Source organism: Aquila chrysaetos, chromosome 10, assembly GCF_900496995.4.
Source record: "Aquila chrysaetos chrysaetos chromosome 10, bAquChr1.4, whole genome shotgun sequence".
NCBI classification, from domain to species: Eukaryota; Metazoa; Chordata; class Aves; order Accipitriformes; family Accipitridae; genus Aquila; species Aquila chrysaetos.
Window position 1 is genome coordinate 36,995,902 of NC_044013.1, and position 15,902 is coordinate 37,011,803.

At 36.3% G+C, this 15,902-nt stretch overlaps 1 protein-coding gene across 10 annotated transcripts in view; it reads left to right on the forward strand.

Annotated features, from left to right (window-relative positions):
- The window catches only part of TPST1 (tyrosylprotein sulfotransferase 1), a 43,144-nt gene extending 29,784 nt beyond the window's left edge, over positions 1 to 13,360 (forward strand). For 6 of the 10 annotated variants that reach the window (XM_030028173.2, XM_030028172.2, XM_030028169.2 and 3 more), the window contains 3 exons: positions 10,369 to 10,419; positions 12,209 to 12,284; positions 13,312 to 13,360. In XM_030028173.2, the coding sequence (XP_029884033.1) occupies positions 10,369 to 10,419; positions 12,209 to 12,253 (96 nt within the window). In that variant the 3' untranslated portion in view covers positions 12,254 to 12,284; positions 13,312 to 13,360. The remainder of the gene's footprint in view (positions 1 to 10,368; positions 10,420 to 12,208; positions 12,285 to 13,311) is intronic. The other 4 variants (XM_030028178.2, XM_030028176.2, XM_030028175.2 and 1 more) reach the window with 4 other exon arrangements.
- The last annotated feature ends 2,542 nt before the right edge of the window (positions 13,361 to 15,902 follow it).

Here is a 15,902-nt window from a genome sequence, read left to right on the forward strand (position 1 = left end):
AAGCTCTGCCACAATATTACACCCCAAATACTTGGTAGAATTTGAAGTGACCCATGAAAAATGGCCTGAGATGATCAAAATGTCAGATTTTCCAATTCTTTGCTGTCCTTTGTAGAACAAACAAAAGATGGAGGAAGGTCTGGTGCTGATTAACCTAAACTTAAGGATTTTATTCTGAATTTAATGTTGTTGGAATTTGGGTAGTTAGGCTATACAGCTGTTTATCCCTGGAGGTATCCATTGAAAAGCTCATCACCATTGTTTGAAATAAGAATAATTAACTCTTTACTTCTATTCTTTTGAGAATGTATACTTTATTAAAAGAAGGTGACTTTTGCTGCTGCAGCAATCATTGGAAAAATTGAATTGAACAATTTAAAAAGACTGTCTTCCACTAGCCTTCTGGTATTAAAAAAAACCTGTTTGGTATGCTGATGGGCTAGATACTAATGGAAAAAAAAATCGCTTTTTGTGAAGTCTCTAAACATTTTTGCATTATTTCTTTTCAGAAGTCCTCCCTGGGAAACTTTCATTAAACAGTTGATCAACACATTAAAGGATGGCAGGTTGACTGTTTTAATAGTTGTTAGCTCAGCATTGAGAAGGTAACCCACCTTTTCTGGTAGGGGTAGTGGTTAGCATTTTATAGGTTTCCTGGTAATTACTGTTTTAAAAGGCTCTCAAACTAACTTTTCTGCACTCCATTCAACCCCTTTAAAAAAAAAAAAAAGTGTTCAGTACTACTTCACAGACCCTTGAAAACAAAATCCTCATGCACCTACCCATACATAGTATAAAACAGTGACTCAGATCCAAATTTGTATTGTAGTGCAATAATTTAAGGTTGGTTATCTGTTACTGATACAATTTAAATAAATTTTTACAGTATGGTGACCTTTCTGAGGCCTCTACCTGTGCATGGCAAGCTCAAGCCGAGTTGTAAAAATTGTATGGATTTCAGTCGCTTACTGTTGGGTGGCTTCTTGAAATCTATTTCAGTTGAAAATGCAAGACAAATTGAGGTAATAAACAAAGTCACAAGCATACCTTTAAAAAAACTAAAGCCTAATTTAAAAGGCGCAAGTGTATTGAGGCTTTTTCACAACTTTCCTTTGAAGCATAATTAGTTTGTTTATTACTGTTAAAAACAGCTGTGAAAAACTGGAGGTTACTGTATAATAGCTGATCCAAATATTGGAAGCATATGGAACACTTGTTAATATTTTGACTGCTATTTTAATTTAATAGTTTTACTTGCAGCCCAAGATGGCATTTTAATTTTGTTATTTATTGTAGTACTCAGCATATCTTTTCCTAGTTATTTGTTCTTTAGCAAAATTACTTTGGAATGTATGGTTTGTATAGATAAAATGAGGGAGATGTCCTGAATTAAGACTAAAATCCAGAAAAGCAAAAGGAATAAAAATGGCTAATCTTCAAAACTTACAATATTCCTTTTGAAAATGGAGAAACATGAGGCTTTCAAAATGTCGTGTACCCCAAGGAGCTATTTAAAACGATGGCTCAAATCAGTGTTTGAGTTTGCATTTGAGCGGCTTGAATTCCTCCCCAGTCACTTTGCTTTGTTTCCTCCCAGCTGGTTCCCAGCAAATCCCTGCTCAGACCATTGGGTCCTCTGTCTTTCTCTGTGACTATGGAAACGTTGATGTTCTGACTTCCTAGGGTTTTCAAGATTTCAGGTTTCCCAACTCCTAGACCAGTTTGCTGCTTAGGTTACCTAATTCTCAGGGCAGCAGGCTTGTCACCCGCTCTAGAAGTGCCAGTCTTCCTAGCCATTGTGCATCTTCCACAGTAAATTGCCAAAATGCTGGCCACTGTGCTTGGCCTTAAACCAAGTAAGTTTTGAAATAACTAGTAATTATTCTGGTTGGTGATCAGTGGGAGCTGGCTCACTTCTGAAAAATGCTTTGATTTGTTTTCCCCACAGCTTTATTTTGTTTTTATTTGGGGATGGGGGCCCGATATTTCAGAACACTTTAAGGTGTTTGGGGAAAGTAGAGGGCAGGGGAGGGGAGAGAGAGAGAGAGAGAGAAGGAACTGTGATGTGTTAGTTTTGCCCATCAGGGATAGCATATGCTGCCCTGCGGGTTTCCCCTTCTCTGCCGTGAACCTATGCTAATTTATATCTTGCTGCTGCAGCTTAGAGAAGAGGGCATTTACTAAAATAAATAAATTTCTTGATCTAGATTTTTCCAGCCTTTAGGAACTGGCACTTGGCAAGTTAAGTGTGTTACTGCATACTCTTAGCTGGTGACTTTGTAAATTACTGTAGCACTACTTTTGTTCTTGCTCTCTTTAAAATTTCATCATCTGGGATAGTCTTTCACAGAGTTTTATACTGGGTATATTGTTGGAGATGAAGCTGTCCAAATAAAATCTTTCCAAAGTTACTCTTCAGTACATAATAAGAATATATATAAATCTTGCACATAACCGTTTATTGCTTCACTTTGTGTTTGGAAGCTGTTCTATTATATTTGTAGTGTCTGAGAACTTTAAACTGAACACAGAACTTGAATTTTATTTATTGAAAACAGATGGAAGTTTAGACTTCTAAAGCTGAACTGTACTATGTTGGTATAGTAACCCCTTAGAATGACTAACTTGAAATAATGTTGAATTACCTGACACTTGCTACTCCTACTACTTGTGGTTTCTTAGTCCATTTAAAATGGTGTGAGCTAGCACTTCAGATTATTACCTGATCAGAAAGTAACTATGAAAACACACAAAGTATGTTTAGAGAGGAGACATTGCTTTATTCTGCGCAGGGTGCAAGGTGGAAGGTTTCCACAAATGGACCACACCTACTGAGGTTTTGTGTCCATACTTATACACTACAGTTAAAACATCACGCCTATCTAATGCATATGTTCTGCCTAACTATTGCATATTCATTAAGTTGAGCAAGCATGACTGTGTTGTTCTCTTGAGCAATCATCCCAGAGTCGTCTACGCCTGTGCGGGGGGTCTCTGGTGGTCTTTGGTGGTCTTTGGTGGTCCTTTGGGGAAGAATACCCCTACTCCTTTTGTCCTCCTGTGGGCATGTGTCATCTGAGGACACCAGGGTCTTTGTTTCTCTTGCCAACCCCTCATTTCTCAATGCGAAGGAGGATGTATGTCCTTAATTAGAAGTCCGTGACTCTGAAATGTCCAGTGCCTTGACTGTTACCCAAAGCATCCTCTATTGTAAGCAGAATCTTAAACTAGATAAGCTTTACCTTGAGTATACATAAACAGTCCTTGAATAGCAAACATACCACACTTCCCACGTTTTAGGTTTGTTTTCTTTAAGCTGTCACCACCTTCTTATTTGTTAATCAGCCTTTTGAAGGCTTGAGGCAACAAGATGAAGGAAGTTGCCCCTGTCTGGCAAACAGCAATAGTAAGGGGGAAGGACTGATTTTTTGGTGTGGCTTTGAGGGGGGGAGTTTTTCAGTTTTGTGGGGATTATGTAATGCTGGCTTAAATTGATTGTGGAAGTTGCAACAACAGGGTGGAAGTCCAATACCACTGAAATTACTGGCAGGGGAGATTCTGGCTCCACCTAAAGATGGAACAACACTGTGTCATCTAGTTCATTGCTATCAGATACGTTAAAAAACAAACAAATTAGTTCTTGTTGTTACAGAGAGTTCTTGTTTTGTATGATTAAAAGCGGTTTTATACTGAATATACAAAATAATAAAATCATAAAGATAACTGGAATGAAAATATGAAAATTGGTCAGAATGCAAAACATACTCGTAGCTACAAAGCCTCTTGAATGCACAGGTCAATATTTTATGACTAGAAGTCTGTGTATTGCCCAGTTTTAGACAATAGTTTAAAAAGATTTCAAACTTTAAACTGCACGATATCTTTGTTCTCAAATGTGCTTAAATGCTGCTTGTAGAACTGCATTTATACTACACTGCACTGAGCAAAATCTGTCACTTGGAAAAGACTACAAATTAGACTTACCGGTGAAAACACTGTTCAGCAATTTCCAAGCTGCTGCTGTTAGTCCCGAAGGGAAGAACCAACAGTGTAAGGGTGCCTAAAACAAGGGCTAGTACTGGAAAAAATGGAAAGGAATGGCTAGTGTGGTGCAAAATATTAGCTTCCCCTAAGCTTTCTAAGCAGTTAAATCTTATTCTTGTTTTATTTTTTCCTCTTTTCTCCTTTTCTGTCCCCCTGCTGGTGACTCATATATGTATAGGTTAAATAATTTTTTTATTCAGTCTGGAAACAAAATTATTCTCACAAGCTAAAGTAGTGCTTGAATTAGAATTCTATGTGCTTGTAGGTAATGCAAGTAAAACAATGCTCTCTGCTAAATTTGGATTTTTCACTTTAATGTTACCTGCCTAGGACACCAAAATGGTTAGGCTGGTTTTCCGTGCTCCTGTAGCACAGCACAAAAATAGTAAGATGCAACCAGTGTTTGTACTTTGTCATCTTAGTTCTGGTTATGTTTTAAGAAGTAAGAGAGCATGAAGCTAACTTCATCTCTTCTTAATGTTGGTCTCCAAGTGCTATGTGGTGTTATGAAGTAAGACATCTCTGACAGTGTGCTCTGGTGGAGTACAGGTCTAGCATGACTATAACAGATTTTTCTGATGTTTTCAATAACAGAGCCATTAACTTTTTGTTTATCTGTTTTATGTTAGGCCTGACAATATTATCTTTTATGATACTTTATCTTGTCTCAGTTAAGGGAATGCAGAGCAGAGAGAACAGGTCTGAATAGAGTTGCACTGTTGAGCAGATCTCTGCGTGTGACCTCCTCAAGAGGCAACCTTTAGTTATTCAGTGACTGCGGAATTGTGCTATTTTGTGTTTTTCTTCTAAGTCTGTGGCTGGTCTGTTCATGTTATTATAATGATGGCAAGAGTCCTTTCCTTTTAGATACAGAACTGACTACTTTCCCCCCCTAGAGTTTTAACAAATTCTACATCCTGAACATAAAGGAAAATAACATCATATAACTAAAAGGAGTTTTCATCTGCAAATGATGCAGAAAATGCAAATAATTAAGCTGTCTGAACTGGTAGCCCAGTGGTGATTTACAAAAGTAGAATCACTCTATGTTAGAAGAGTGTCTGGTATGTCCTTACCAATACTGTGAGTTTGTGTAAAAGTGTATGTCAGCAGTTTAACAGAATATACCGAAAGTGGAGAACAGCTCATAACTGCAAGACTCTGACTTATGCCCAGTAGAAACTGGCTTATTGTTATGTTATGATTGGCTAAGTGGCTTCCTCTCACATCTGTAACATATTACATCAGATTTTCTTTGGCACATACTTCCCACTAAATGAATTTGTATGCTTGGAATACATATTCCAGTCGTTTCTTTTAACTTCTTCATAAAGTTACGTTCCTTGCCCTGGAGAGATCAAGACACGGAAGTGTACAGAACTCTATAGAAAAAGCTATGGTTTTCATCATGACAGTTTAAATATGTGTGGTTTCTTCTAATCACGTCCGAAAGCTGTTATCTATCTCTGTTTTATGTTCTGTTGATGGTATTTTCTGCAGTAACATCTAGAGGAAAAAACAGAATTCTATTAACTCCTGTTTCATGCCTGTTTTAAATTGTGAGGAAATGTCTGCTGCTGCTAAGAGTCGAGACGTCCATGACAATCATGATCTCAAGACTTTGTATTTGAGGTTTTAAAGACAGAAACAATCTATGATAAAGGATGCAAAGTATATTTAGACTAATGCATGAGAATAATTATGTGTGCTGTCAAAGATGTGTAATTGTGGAGCTATGCTGTAATGACAGGCTGTTCAAGGCTGTGAATTTCTACTTATACTGGTTAAGCAAAAAGGCATTTGGCTTTGTGGGCATTTTCTCTGATATTTAAAACAAAAATTGGGGGTTTTATTTCATCTGTCTTGTGACCACCAACAGCACAGACTTTCTCAGTGTCCTTTAATGCCCTCTTTAGTGGGTGTTTCTTCCAGCATGTGGATTCCTAACTGCATTTTTTTTTTTTTCTCCAGAGGTGCCGATACCTTTTTTTTTTTTTTCTTTTAAAAACCATCTATGCATATACATGATTAGTAAGGCATACAGAGTTATTCACAAACAAAATACAAAATTGGGTATGGTTGCAAGCTGTGTTTTGGCAGACATTCATAGGCCTGTCTCAAGTCTTGCTCTCTGTGTTGTTCCTACTGGGTAAATATTTACATCTCAGATGTCCCCTTTCTTGGCAGTTTCAACGAAGAGGTGAAGAATTGCATAAGCCTTGTAAAGCTGCCTTAAAAGTTAAGGGAAGTCTGAAAGAGCAAGATGACAGTACCTCCATGTACTGTGCAGTAAAGGATTGTTTCTAGAAAGGGGCTCTGTTCTGGTTTCGCCAGTGTTCCTTTTTTTTTTTTTTTTTTTTTTTGACAATTAAACATTGATAGCCTTGTACTCTGCAACTTTGATGTTTTGAAAAATCTACCAATCCCAAGTATACTTGCAGGCTAACTTTTAGACAAAAAGACCCATTATCTCTGTGTACTGGAACTGACCAAATACAATGTGACTCTTTCTAAACCAGGCTTGAAAGTGGGTGAACAGGAGTGCTTTAATCTTCTATAAAGATGAATTATAGGTTACACTTCTGAGTTACACTTCTGTTAAGTTTTCCTTGTGTTTTTATAAGGGTCTTTTATTTATAAGGGTTTTCTCAGACAACTGGATGTGAAACTTGTTTTCTGAGCTCTTTTTGCAAATAATATGCATTCAGTTTGGCTATAAGAATGTGTTTGGGTTTTTTTTTTTTTTAATAGAACAGCTTGAATAGTGCCAACACTGAACAACCAACTGACACAGACTTCAGATTCCCCCTCCCCTTGGAAATCCGTTTGGACTTGCAAAATAATTCCCTTAGAAATGGTAAATACCATTTCTGCTCAATTTTACTGAATTCTTGCTTAGTCTGGAAATCATTCAAATGTCCAGCTTCTGCCTCTCTGCTGCCACTCTCTGAATAATGTGTTTTAGACTTAGAAATTGGTCAGAAAAGAATTTTGAATCTGAAACCTCTTAATTTTTTTGGCTGCAGATGGAGTCATTGTTTTTAGAATTTCTGGATTGCAGTTAATCCCTGGGTTTTGATTCAAAAGGGACCACTTACTGGTTTTGGAACTACTTTAAACCAGTTTCTATGCAGTCTCAATCTTGACAAAACCAGCATTCTAGATAACATCAGTTCTGAACCAAAATTAGGCACACTTGTGTGTTAAACCTAATCTTGGGCCTATCATTGGTTTGATTTGCCTTTGTAAATTGTGATATTTCATATGCATATAATATCAAATGCCCCTGAAACATTTTTTTATTTTTCCAGGCTATGACATTAGTGTCATTGTTTTTTCTTAATATTGCTGATGGATGAATACCCTTGACTATCCACTATTAGATGCTTACTAGGAGTAAATGCTGTTCCTACAAAGGACATTACAATGGTAAAGTTTTTAGAGCAGACATACATATACAGATATATAATATAAAAATTAGACCAAGTCATAACTGCCGGAGAAGGAAAGAAGAAGACTTCCAGAGAGACAAATGTGGTTTTGGTCACTCTGGTTCTGAATCAGTCACAACGTGCGATCATCATCAGTATTAACTGTTTTTAAGAATTCCCAGATAATGACTGTAGTGGTTTGTCAGAAAAGGTGAAGAAGCCTGTCTGTTTCTTCCAACATCAGTGCTAGTCTAATAAAAGATACTGTTTTTTCTTGTGAACCTTGTCTAGGTTTTTCTGTAGTGGTTTTTTGATGTGATATTATTGATTTGTAACTTCCCTTTCTGCTGTCTAGAACGCAGCCTGCATTTTAATGGCTTGGTTAAAAGCTGAAAATATGAAATACTCTCCATTTATAAATATTTATAGTATATCTAGGCTCCAGTAAGCCACACACTGAATTTTTGACCAGTGTGGCTTTCATTAAGGTTTCCATGGGAATGACAGTACCCCCTGGCTGAATATAAATGAGAGCTCTGCCTGTGATTTTGAATCAGCCTTTTTATTTTATCTAAAACATGGAATATCGGAAGGAACGGAATTCTGCAATGTATGTGTGTAGTAATTCCTACTCTCATGTTGGGAGTTAGTCAAGCTTTGTTGTTTGGATATGTTTAGCCTAGTGATAGAGTGATAAGAACTGCCAGCTCCCAAGTCCACTCCACATGAGTCATATGGTTTAATGCTGCAGGCCTGTTGTGGGGTGAGGCATCTTACATGCAGGAAACTTTGAGCTGACTCAGCTGCAGTCCTAGGCCACTGCAGTATATTGACAAAATGAGTACATCTTCATATGCTCATCATCTATTCATAGGGAAGCGGAGAAAAAGGATATTGTTAATAAGCATCCCTTGACTTCCTGAATCTTCTTCCTTTGACACAATTTGCAAACCAGGGAGTGCATCTCTGAGTGAGGCTTTAGAGTAGCCCACTTTCCATTTTATGGCTTTATGGACTTCTAAGTAGGTTTGCGGCTTTTGATTTTATGATTACAGCTACACAAGACTACAAAGAACTCATGACATTATGGTGTTCGGTCTTTTTGGTTCAGTAGAAAGGATGGTAAAACTCTTCAAGTATAGTTCTTTTTGCAAAAAACAAACCAAACCCCAGAATACTTCCCCCCCCCCGCCCTTTGGAATGTATTCCAGTTTAATCTCAGAAGCAAACAGCTTTTAAGAAGTATCCTCTAGAAAGAAGACAATACGTTGCCAATTTATTTCCTAATTGGTCAGATAGTGCAAACACTTGTTTGGTGTGGCTGTTGGTACGTTTGAGGATATTTATTGCTCACTTTTTCTCCAAACAGCGTTCTTTCAGAATTAACATTATGTTCTGAAAGATTGGAAATTGTGGAAAAGACAAACTCACGAAGTCAGGCTGGTAATGAGGCTACAGTTGTAGAAATTCATAATCATAAGAGTTGCTGACTGTAACTTTGTGACAGCCCTACTAATAAGTGGAGCTCTTCTGTACTCATATATGAAGCTATTAAATCTATGTGTCTGTTAGTATAGAATAGACTATTCCAGTTGGAAGGGACCTACAATGATGATCTAGTCCAAATAGGAAAGGATTATCCCACTGGTTTTTTTGGTTTTTTTTTTTTTTTTTTTTTTTTACATTTCTGTAGATGAAAAGCAAATTAATGAATAAATGGTATGAAAATAATAAAGGAAAACTTAAGCCTTCTCCAACCCTGTGTTTTCCGTCCAGGAGCTGGGGATTTTAGATGTGTGGTTACAGCCTGGGGGGGGGAGGACTTAGGTGTCTGATCTCATGCATTATGTTTGCTAAGTGACTCAGGGTCTAACACAGAGTACTTGGGGAAAATTGCTAGTAATGTATCTGTACCTATTTTAATGGTATCTGTGTATCTTTGAGGATTAAAACAAATGTGTAAACTTCTCTGTTACCTGAAAATTACACCAGCTAGATATGTAGAATAAAGGGATAGATAATGTGTAAAATAGAGGAGACGCTGACACTCATTGAGTGTTGACCATTTTCACAGTATTGAAACCTAAGTTGTTAGCATTTTCAGACCTTGATTGTAGTCGCATTGTCTCGATGAACTATATCAAAACTAACAGAACTTTCCTTTGACAGTATAGCAAGATGGGATCAGTAGTTCAGTGTGACACTTGTGTGAATGATATATATTTTGTGTCACAGTATTCATTATGTACATCAGAAAATGTTATGTGACATTTGTCGAGTTTCTTAACTGTAAAATATAAATGTTTTGAAAACTGAATGTTGTTTGTTGCCTGGCTGGTATACCTGTTCTGACGCAGTCCCTGAGATTGTGACAGGTAGCTCTTTTGAAAAACTTTAAATGGAGGATCTTTTAATTGTGAATTATAATTAAGCCTAAAGGGAACTTAATTTATTGAAGGTGCTAAAATGTGAAGCAACAGATTTGTTATATATAAACTTCAAAAATACATATGGTAGCAACCCACTCCTGGCGTATTTAATCATCCTGTTAAAAATCTTTTTCTAAAAGTATAGTGAATGGATTACACAGGACTTAATTAATTAATTTGAGCAAGCTTGAAATGTGAGTTACATAGTCTGACCATTGTAGTGCAAACAAGGTCAGAGTGTTGAGTGCAGAGGAAGCCTGGAACTGAGCATACAGCTGTAGAACTACTTCAGATGACCAAGCCTTGTGAATGAAACTTGCTATTACAAATAGATTGTGCTCAGTTTAGGTACATCTGTTTTAGCGTTACTGGATGCTAATAACCCAAAAGAATCCCCCCCTGCCTTAGCATTTCAAACAGTAGTGAATGCTAGCTTTGAATAGTATATTATTTTTGTTTTCCAGGTCTATAAAGGTGAATTTCAGCTTCCTGACTTTCTTAAAGAAGTGCCACAGGTAAGGTATTGGATTAGTGTCCTTTTTGTGGGTGTAACAGCAAGTTAGTATGCAACCTGTCTTTATAAATCACTTCTTCGTAAGTTTGATTTTCTGTTTGATTGTAAGAAAATAGGTCACTCAAAATTACAAGAGAATAGCTTGTCCGTGAGATTGAACCTCCAGTGCTCTTGCACTCAGCATGTGTAATGCCAGTGTTAATTTGGTGCTTGTAAACCTGAGCTGACTGAATATTGCTGTGAAACTCAAGGGAAGTTTGACACTTTTGTGTAGATCAAACTGCAAAGTTTGTTATTTGTAGAGAAGCTTTATCTTTTGTTGCCTTGCATGGAAAGGTGTAAAGCAAGTATAGTACAGAGAGCAGAGATAAGTAATGGAGAGATTTTTAAAAAGAAATACTGCTGTATCAGACAAAACAAAAACAGTTCAGCCATGGATAGTGATCGTGTGTTGATTTAATAATCAAGTGAGCTACTGAACTTAAGATTTTACTGAGAATTCATAATCTGGTACCCTTCAAATGCTGTTAATTGTCATCAGCTACCTAAGGGACCTAACCTTTGCAATAGCAGCTGAAAAAGTAAAATCCTTATCATGGAGCTCTCTTAAACTGCAGGATCTCGTGATACCTTCCCCCCAGCTATGTGAATGTGTGGGAGGCATGCTTCCAACCTCATGCCCTTTCCTCATGTAGACATGATGGAAAGTTTGGGCTGTAACCACTAGCCCATTCATGGACAAAGGAATTCAGTTTGGAAGATGGCATCCCTTGCAGCTGGGTAGCTATTCTGTGTCTCCTGAAGCCAGCAGAGAAGACAAGATGGACTTGTTCCATGGAGCTGCCTGTTGGAGTGCTCAGTTTCAGTAGCTTGAAGGGCTTCTCTCTGTGTATTTTTTTTTTTTTTCCTCTTCAATGTGTAGTAAAATTAATTCTCCCTTCTATAGCCTTGCAGATTTAAGGTCTGCTAATCTAGCCATGAAAAATCAGAGCAGACAGTCTAGGCAAGGAGCAAATAATTTGATTCATCTGTATCAGAGAAATAACAAAAATATTTGTATTTTATTGCTTAAATGAAATATTTTATATGAAGTAGAACATGTACCAATCGAGTTTGTTTTCTTGAGTAAGAGCTGCTCAACTAGGCTCATAAAAATATCAATTTTTATAGGCTGTATAATTGATGGCAAATGTCTAAATGCCATCTAAAGTGCTCTCTACACTGTGCTTTGATAGAAAAAAACAGGAAGTAGCTCCTCACTGTTACTGTCTCAGGATGTGTTCAAGTAAAGCTAAGTAGAAAAATACTTGGTGGTTGGTTTGGGGGGGTTTTTCCTTTCTTTCTTTTTTTTTTTTTTTCCCTAATTCCTCCTGCATATACAGGAGTATAGCATTGCAGAACTGTGAGAGAAAGCATTTTTAGGGGCACTCTACCTCTGGAATTGTGTATCTTTGCTTGCATTACTTTTATATTTCTATTCAATTTCCCATCCTTAATGATACATACAGTACAGAAGCTTATTTAGAATGTAAGTGTAAATAGCCTATCAAAAGCAAAATAATTTGCCATGTCTTTACTTTTAAAAGAAAAAAACACTAATGGGCATAAGCTTTCTTGACTTTGGATCCCCAATATTAGGAAAGGACTCTTGGATTATGACTTTTGTTAGATGTAGAGATTGAAGAATACACAGGAGAATCTACCACATGCAAACAAAGCATTTTGACTTATCCGTTCATTCAAACAAAAATTAACTGATTAAAAAGGAAAATTGGTTTCTTTTGTTCCAGCCAAAGAAGACAGTAGAAAGGAAGTCTCGTGGCAAGATAAAATGAACATGGATCAGTAAAGTCGAATAGCTGTAGTGTCTGTTTCATGTTTTCAGAATGTAACTTTTTGCTGTGGACACCAAATCTTTCTGATAAATCTTTGTGTGATCTCTAATGTGGGCTTCGCTCTTTTACTGGATGTTTGCCTGCTCTCACCCTTTGAACAGTTAGTGCTCATGCTTTGCAAGTTGTGCTCAGCTAATAGAAAACGATTAAGAACCTGGCACCACGCAGCTAAATGTGCTGTTGCTCACAGCATTGTTCACTCCCAACTGCTGGCCAAAATGTCTATGCAGCTTAATGGCAAGACAACTATTTAAATGTGTGCTGCTTAAAAGTTATCGTCGGCAAATTGTATTGAGAAAGTGTGCTGTAGTTATTTCTAATGCTTTCAAATGCAATTATTGTGATTATTTCAAGATTATCTACAACCTTACAGATAAAGTTGGAGCATATATGGCTGCAAGCATAGGGTGTGTCAGAACAGAAGGAGATTAAATATTGCTGATAAGGATTTCTGGAAAATGCAGGGAGATGAGCTATCTTTAAAATATAGCACACTGTGTATAGATAGCGTGTTAGCAAAATCAGTGATCCTTGATCTGCCTAAAGTATCTGTTAGTTAAATTATGCTGTTTGTATTTTCAAATTGTCTTATGATACATCAAAAGAACTTGGTCCACTGTTACTAGTAAATGTCCTCTTTCAATCCATATGATAGGGAGGTTTCAAAATGGGACTCTGCTAAATTTCAGCAGGTGGATTTATACAGTTAGCTTAGTATGATTACAGCATTTACCAAACTGAGCAGATTTATCCAAAGTAAAGAAAGATCATCTAAAAAGTAAAAATAAGCTGTGTGAAATAGAGAATGTTGCTTAAACTATAAAAACTGATGCTGGAGTTGACGCTGATAGTGTTCTCCTTTAGTATTATACTAAAGAGAAAATTAACATAATCTAACTAAACAGCTAGATGGTTTTGAGTACAAACATTGGTGCTGATAATTATTTTTTTTCTCTAATGTAAAATAGCTAATTTCATTTTAATTATTTACTTCACAGACTGAACCTATGGAATAGAAGATAACAATGGATATTTCTTGCACAGAAGGTAATAAGAGCATGCAGTCCTGCTCATTTGCTGCTCTTGATTTAGTTAAGGTGATTTTTTTAAACTTATGTAACTCCATGTAAGATTCTGAGTAAGAAAAATAGGAAGATATGGATCTTGATTCAGAATCTGTAAAAATCACATTGAGGTAAGTCCTAGTGGCAAGAGCTACAAAAGCATACATAGTTCATGTGCTTTAAGAACCACAATGCAGTTCTACATGGCTCATCACAATTTGCAGTATTTGCTACGCTATAGGATTGTCAGCACTATTTTAGAGCTTGAAATTGAAACGAGTGCCTAAAACTATACCATTACTCATCCAGGCATTCTTTAGCAGAGTTTCTTGTTCATTTTAGTATCTGTGTGTCTCTCAGTACTTATGGCATACTTGCACAACAGATTCAGGTCCCTGTTTTAACAAAATAGTAAAATTTTAAAGATGACGCGTAATCATCTTTTGTTTTTAATCAGTTGCCCTTTCTAGATGAGGAAACTGCTAAAGATGATTTGTATAATTTGCTTTTAATATGTCCCATATTCAGTATTTTCAATAAACTGCATTTTAGTTGTTGAATTAACAATGGCAAGATTTGCAGGGAACTCAGTAAATTCCAGACCACTTAACAAATGAATGGTGCAAGATTTACTGTATTAATCCAGGATTTTTAATTGTCAACCGTGTTATCAAATGTTCTAGCTTGACAACAAAAGGTGGCAAAATGCATCCAGTTTAAATATAGGCAAAAGCAACGTGCCACACAAATATACCCAGCATAGGTATTTATTATGTGGCCATAAATGTAGCGCTCTCTATAGCCCTAAATATAGCCAAAAGCATGATACCCATTAGAAATAACAGATATAAAAGTTTTCCAAAGATTAATTGCAGGCCTTCATTCTGAAATCAATAGAGAAACCATAATCTTTTCATGTAGTCAATGTTAAAATGACTAAAACATCTACTTCATTTTGCCACTTACCTCTTTGTAGTTTCAAATACATATGTAAAGCTGCTGTCCAGTTTCTGAGAAACCAAATTGTTAACTTCCCAGCAGTAACTACCAGTGGTACATTGTAATGAAAGAGACACTTCCAGCATGTAAATGCAGTGCACTTTCACAAGTATTTTGAATTAAGTGGAAATTCAGATATATTTTTTTACATCTGAATATGCTTCAAGAAGTAACTCTGATGATAAACGATGGAAAAGGCAGCCACATTCCTTACAGGAAAGTTTTTAGTGGCTGTGGTTAGTCTTGACAGTGACTTTTCACCTACTGAGATAACAGTGGTTAGTCTTGATTATGCATTATTTGTAATTACAAAAAGTTGCCAAGGATAAAAACAGAGTATTACATTGAAAGCTCAAACACTTTTTTTCTTTTTCTTTAGAAAAAAGACTGCTGCCTTTTCAATGGAAACGATCTTATAAGAACTGTCGCACTGAGATCAGTGAGGTCTACTGCTCATGGCCTGCTTTTTTCAGAATTTTCTCCCCCATTTCTTTCATACTGTTTTTGTTCAAAATTTTGCTGTTGTGAGTGCATGTAAACCTGTTTTAAAAAAAAAAAAAATCACTGATGTTAATGTAGAACCGTATTACATTCGCACAACTATTTTTTTTTTAAGGTTTTAAAAAATGCAAAGCAATGCCTGTCTCTGTTATTCTGTCTTAATTACAAAACTCCATCTTCAAAGATTTTTTGCTTTTCCTGTAGCAGTTTGGTTTCAAATGTATGAAGCTTTCAAAAGAGTGGTCTGTGCTTGTCCTAAAAGACTTTTGGTGGAACAGTTGTTTGTTTTTATTCACATGTGGAAATTGTTAAATATCTTTTATTTAAAAAAAGTTGATAAATTACATGTACAATTATAATTCAATGATCTTTTGTATTTTATTTTTCAAAATAAATGCTTTAAATGTGATTATTTTTTTTTTTTTAATTTAAATGAATGTGTTTGCCTCAGAGTTAAGATTTAAATAATTCAGGATACTGATGTATTACTCAGAAGACATGATCTAATGCCCTGGGCTTGGGTCTCTTCTTAAGGTTTGCAATTGAATGCATTTTGTTTGCTTTTAATAGCTGGGTGATGAGGAAAAAGTAGAGTATCCTACTGACTGAGAGCTATAAAAGAGTAATGTGAGATTTGTTTACTGCAGGAAAAAGTAGGTAATTTTAAAAAGTAGGTAATTTTTAGCCTGTTGAATTTGGTCCTCAAAAGCAATTGTGTTCAGACAGGCGCTGCTGGGGTGAAACTGCTTCTGAAAACTCTGCTGTGAAACTTGTATCCTAAAGCTTTGAGCATCTGTCAGTCAAGGTAGAACATGATTATTCAAGTAAGGGGTTTTTGGGATGGTTTTTGTGTCTCATTTTCTACTTACCTCAGTGGTTCTTGGCATACTGAAGGCAGCCTCAGCCTTCTCCACAGATTTTAAGAGTAGAGTTCTTGCTAAAATGCTTGTTTCCGTAACTTCTGCCTCTTAAGACTTGAAACAGTTTTGGTTTTCCTGTTCCTTTTGTTGTTGCACCTCCATTTT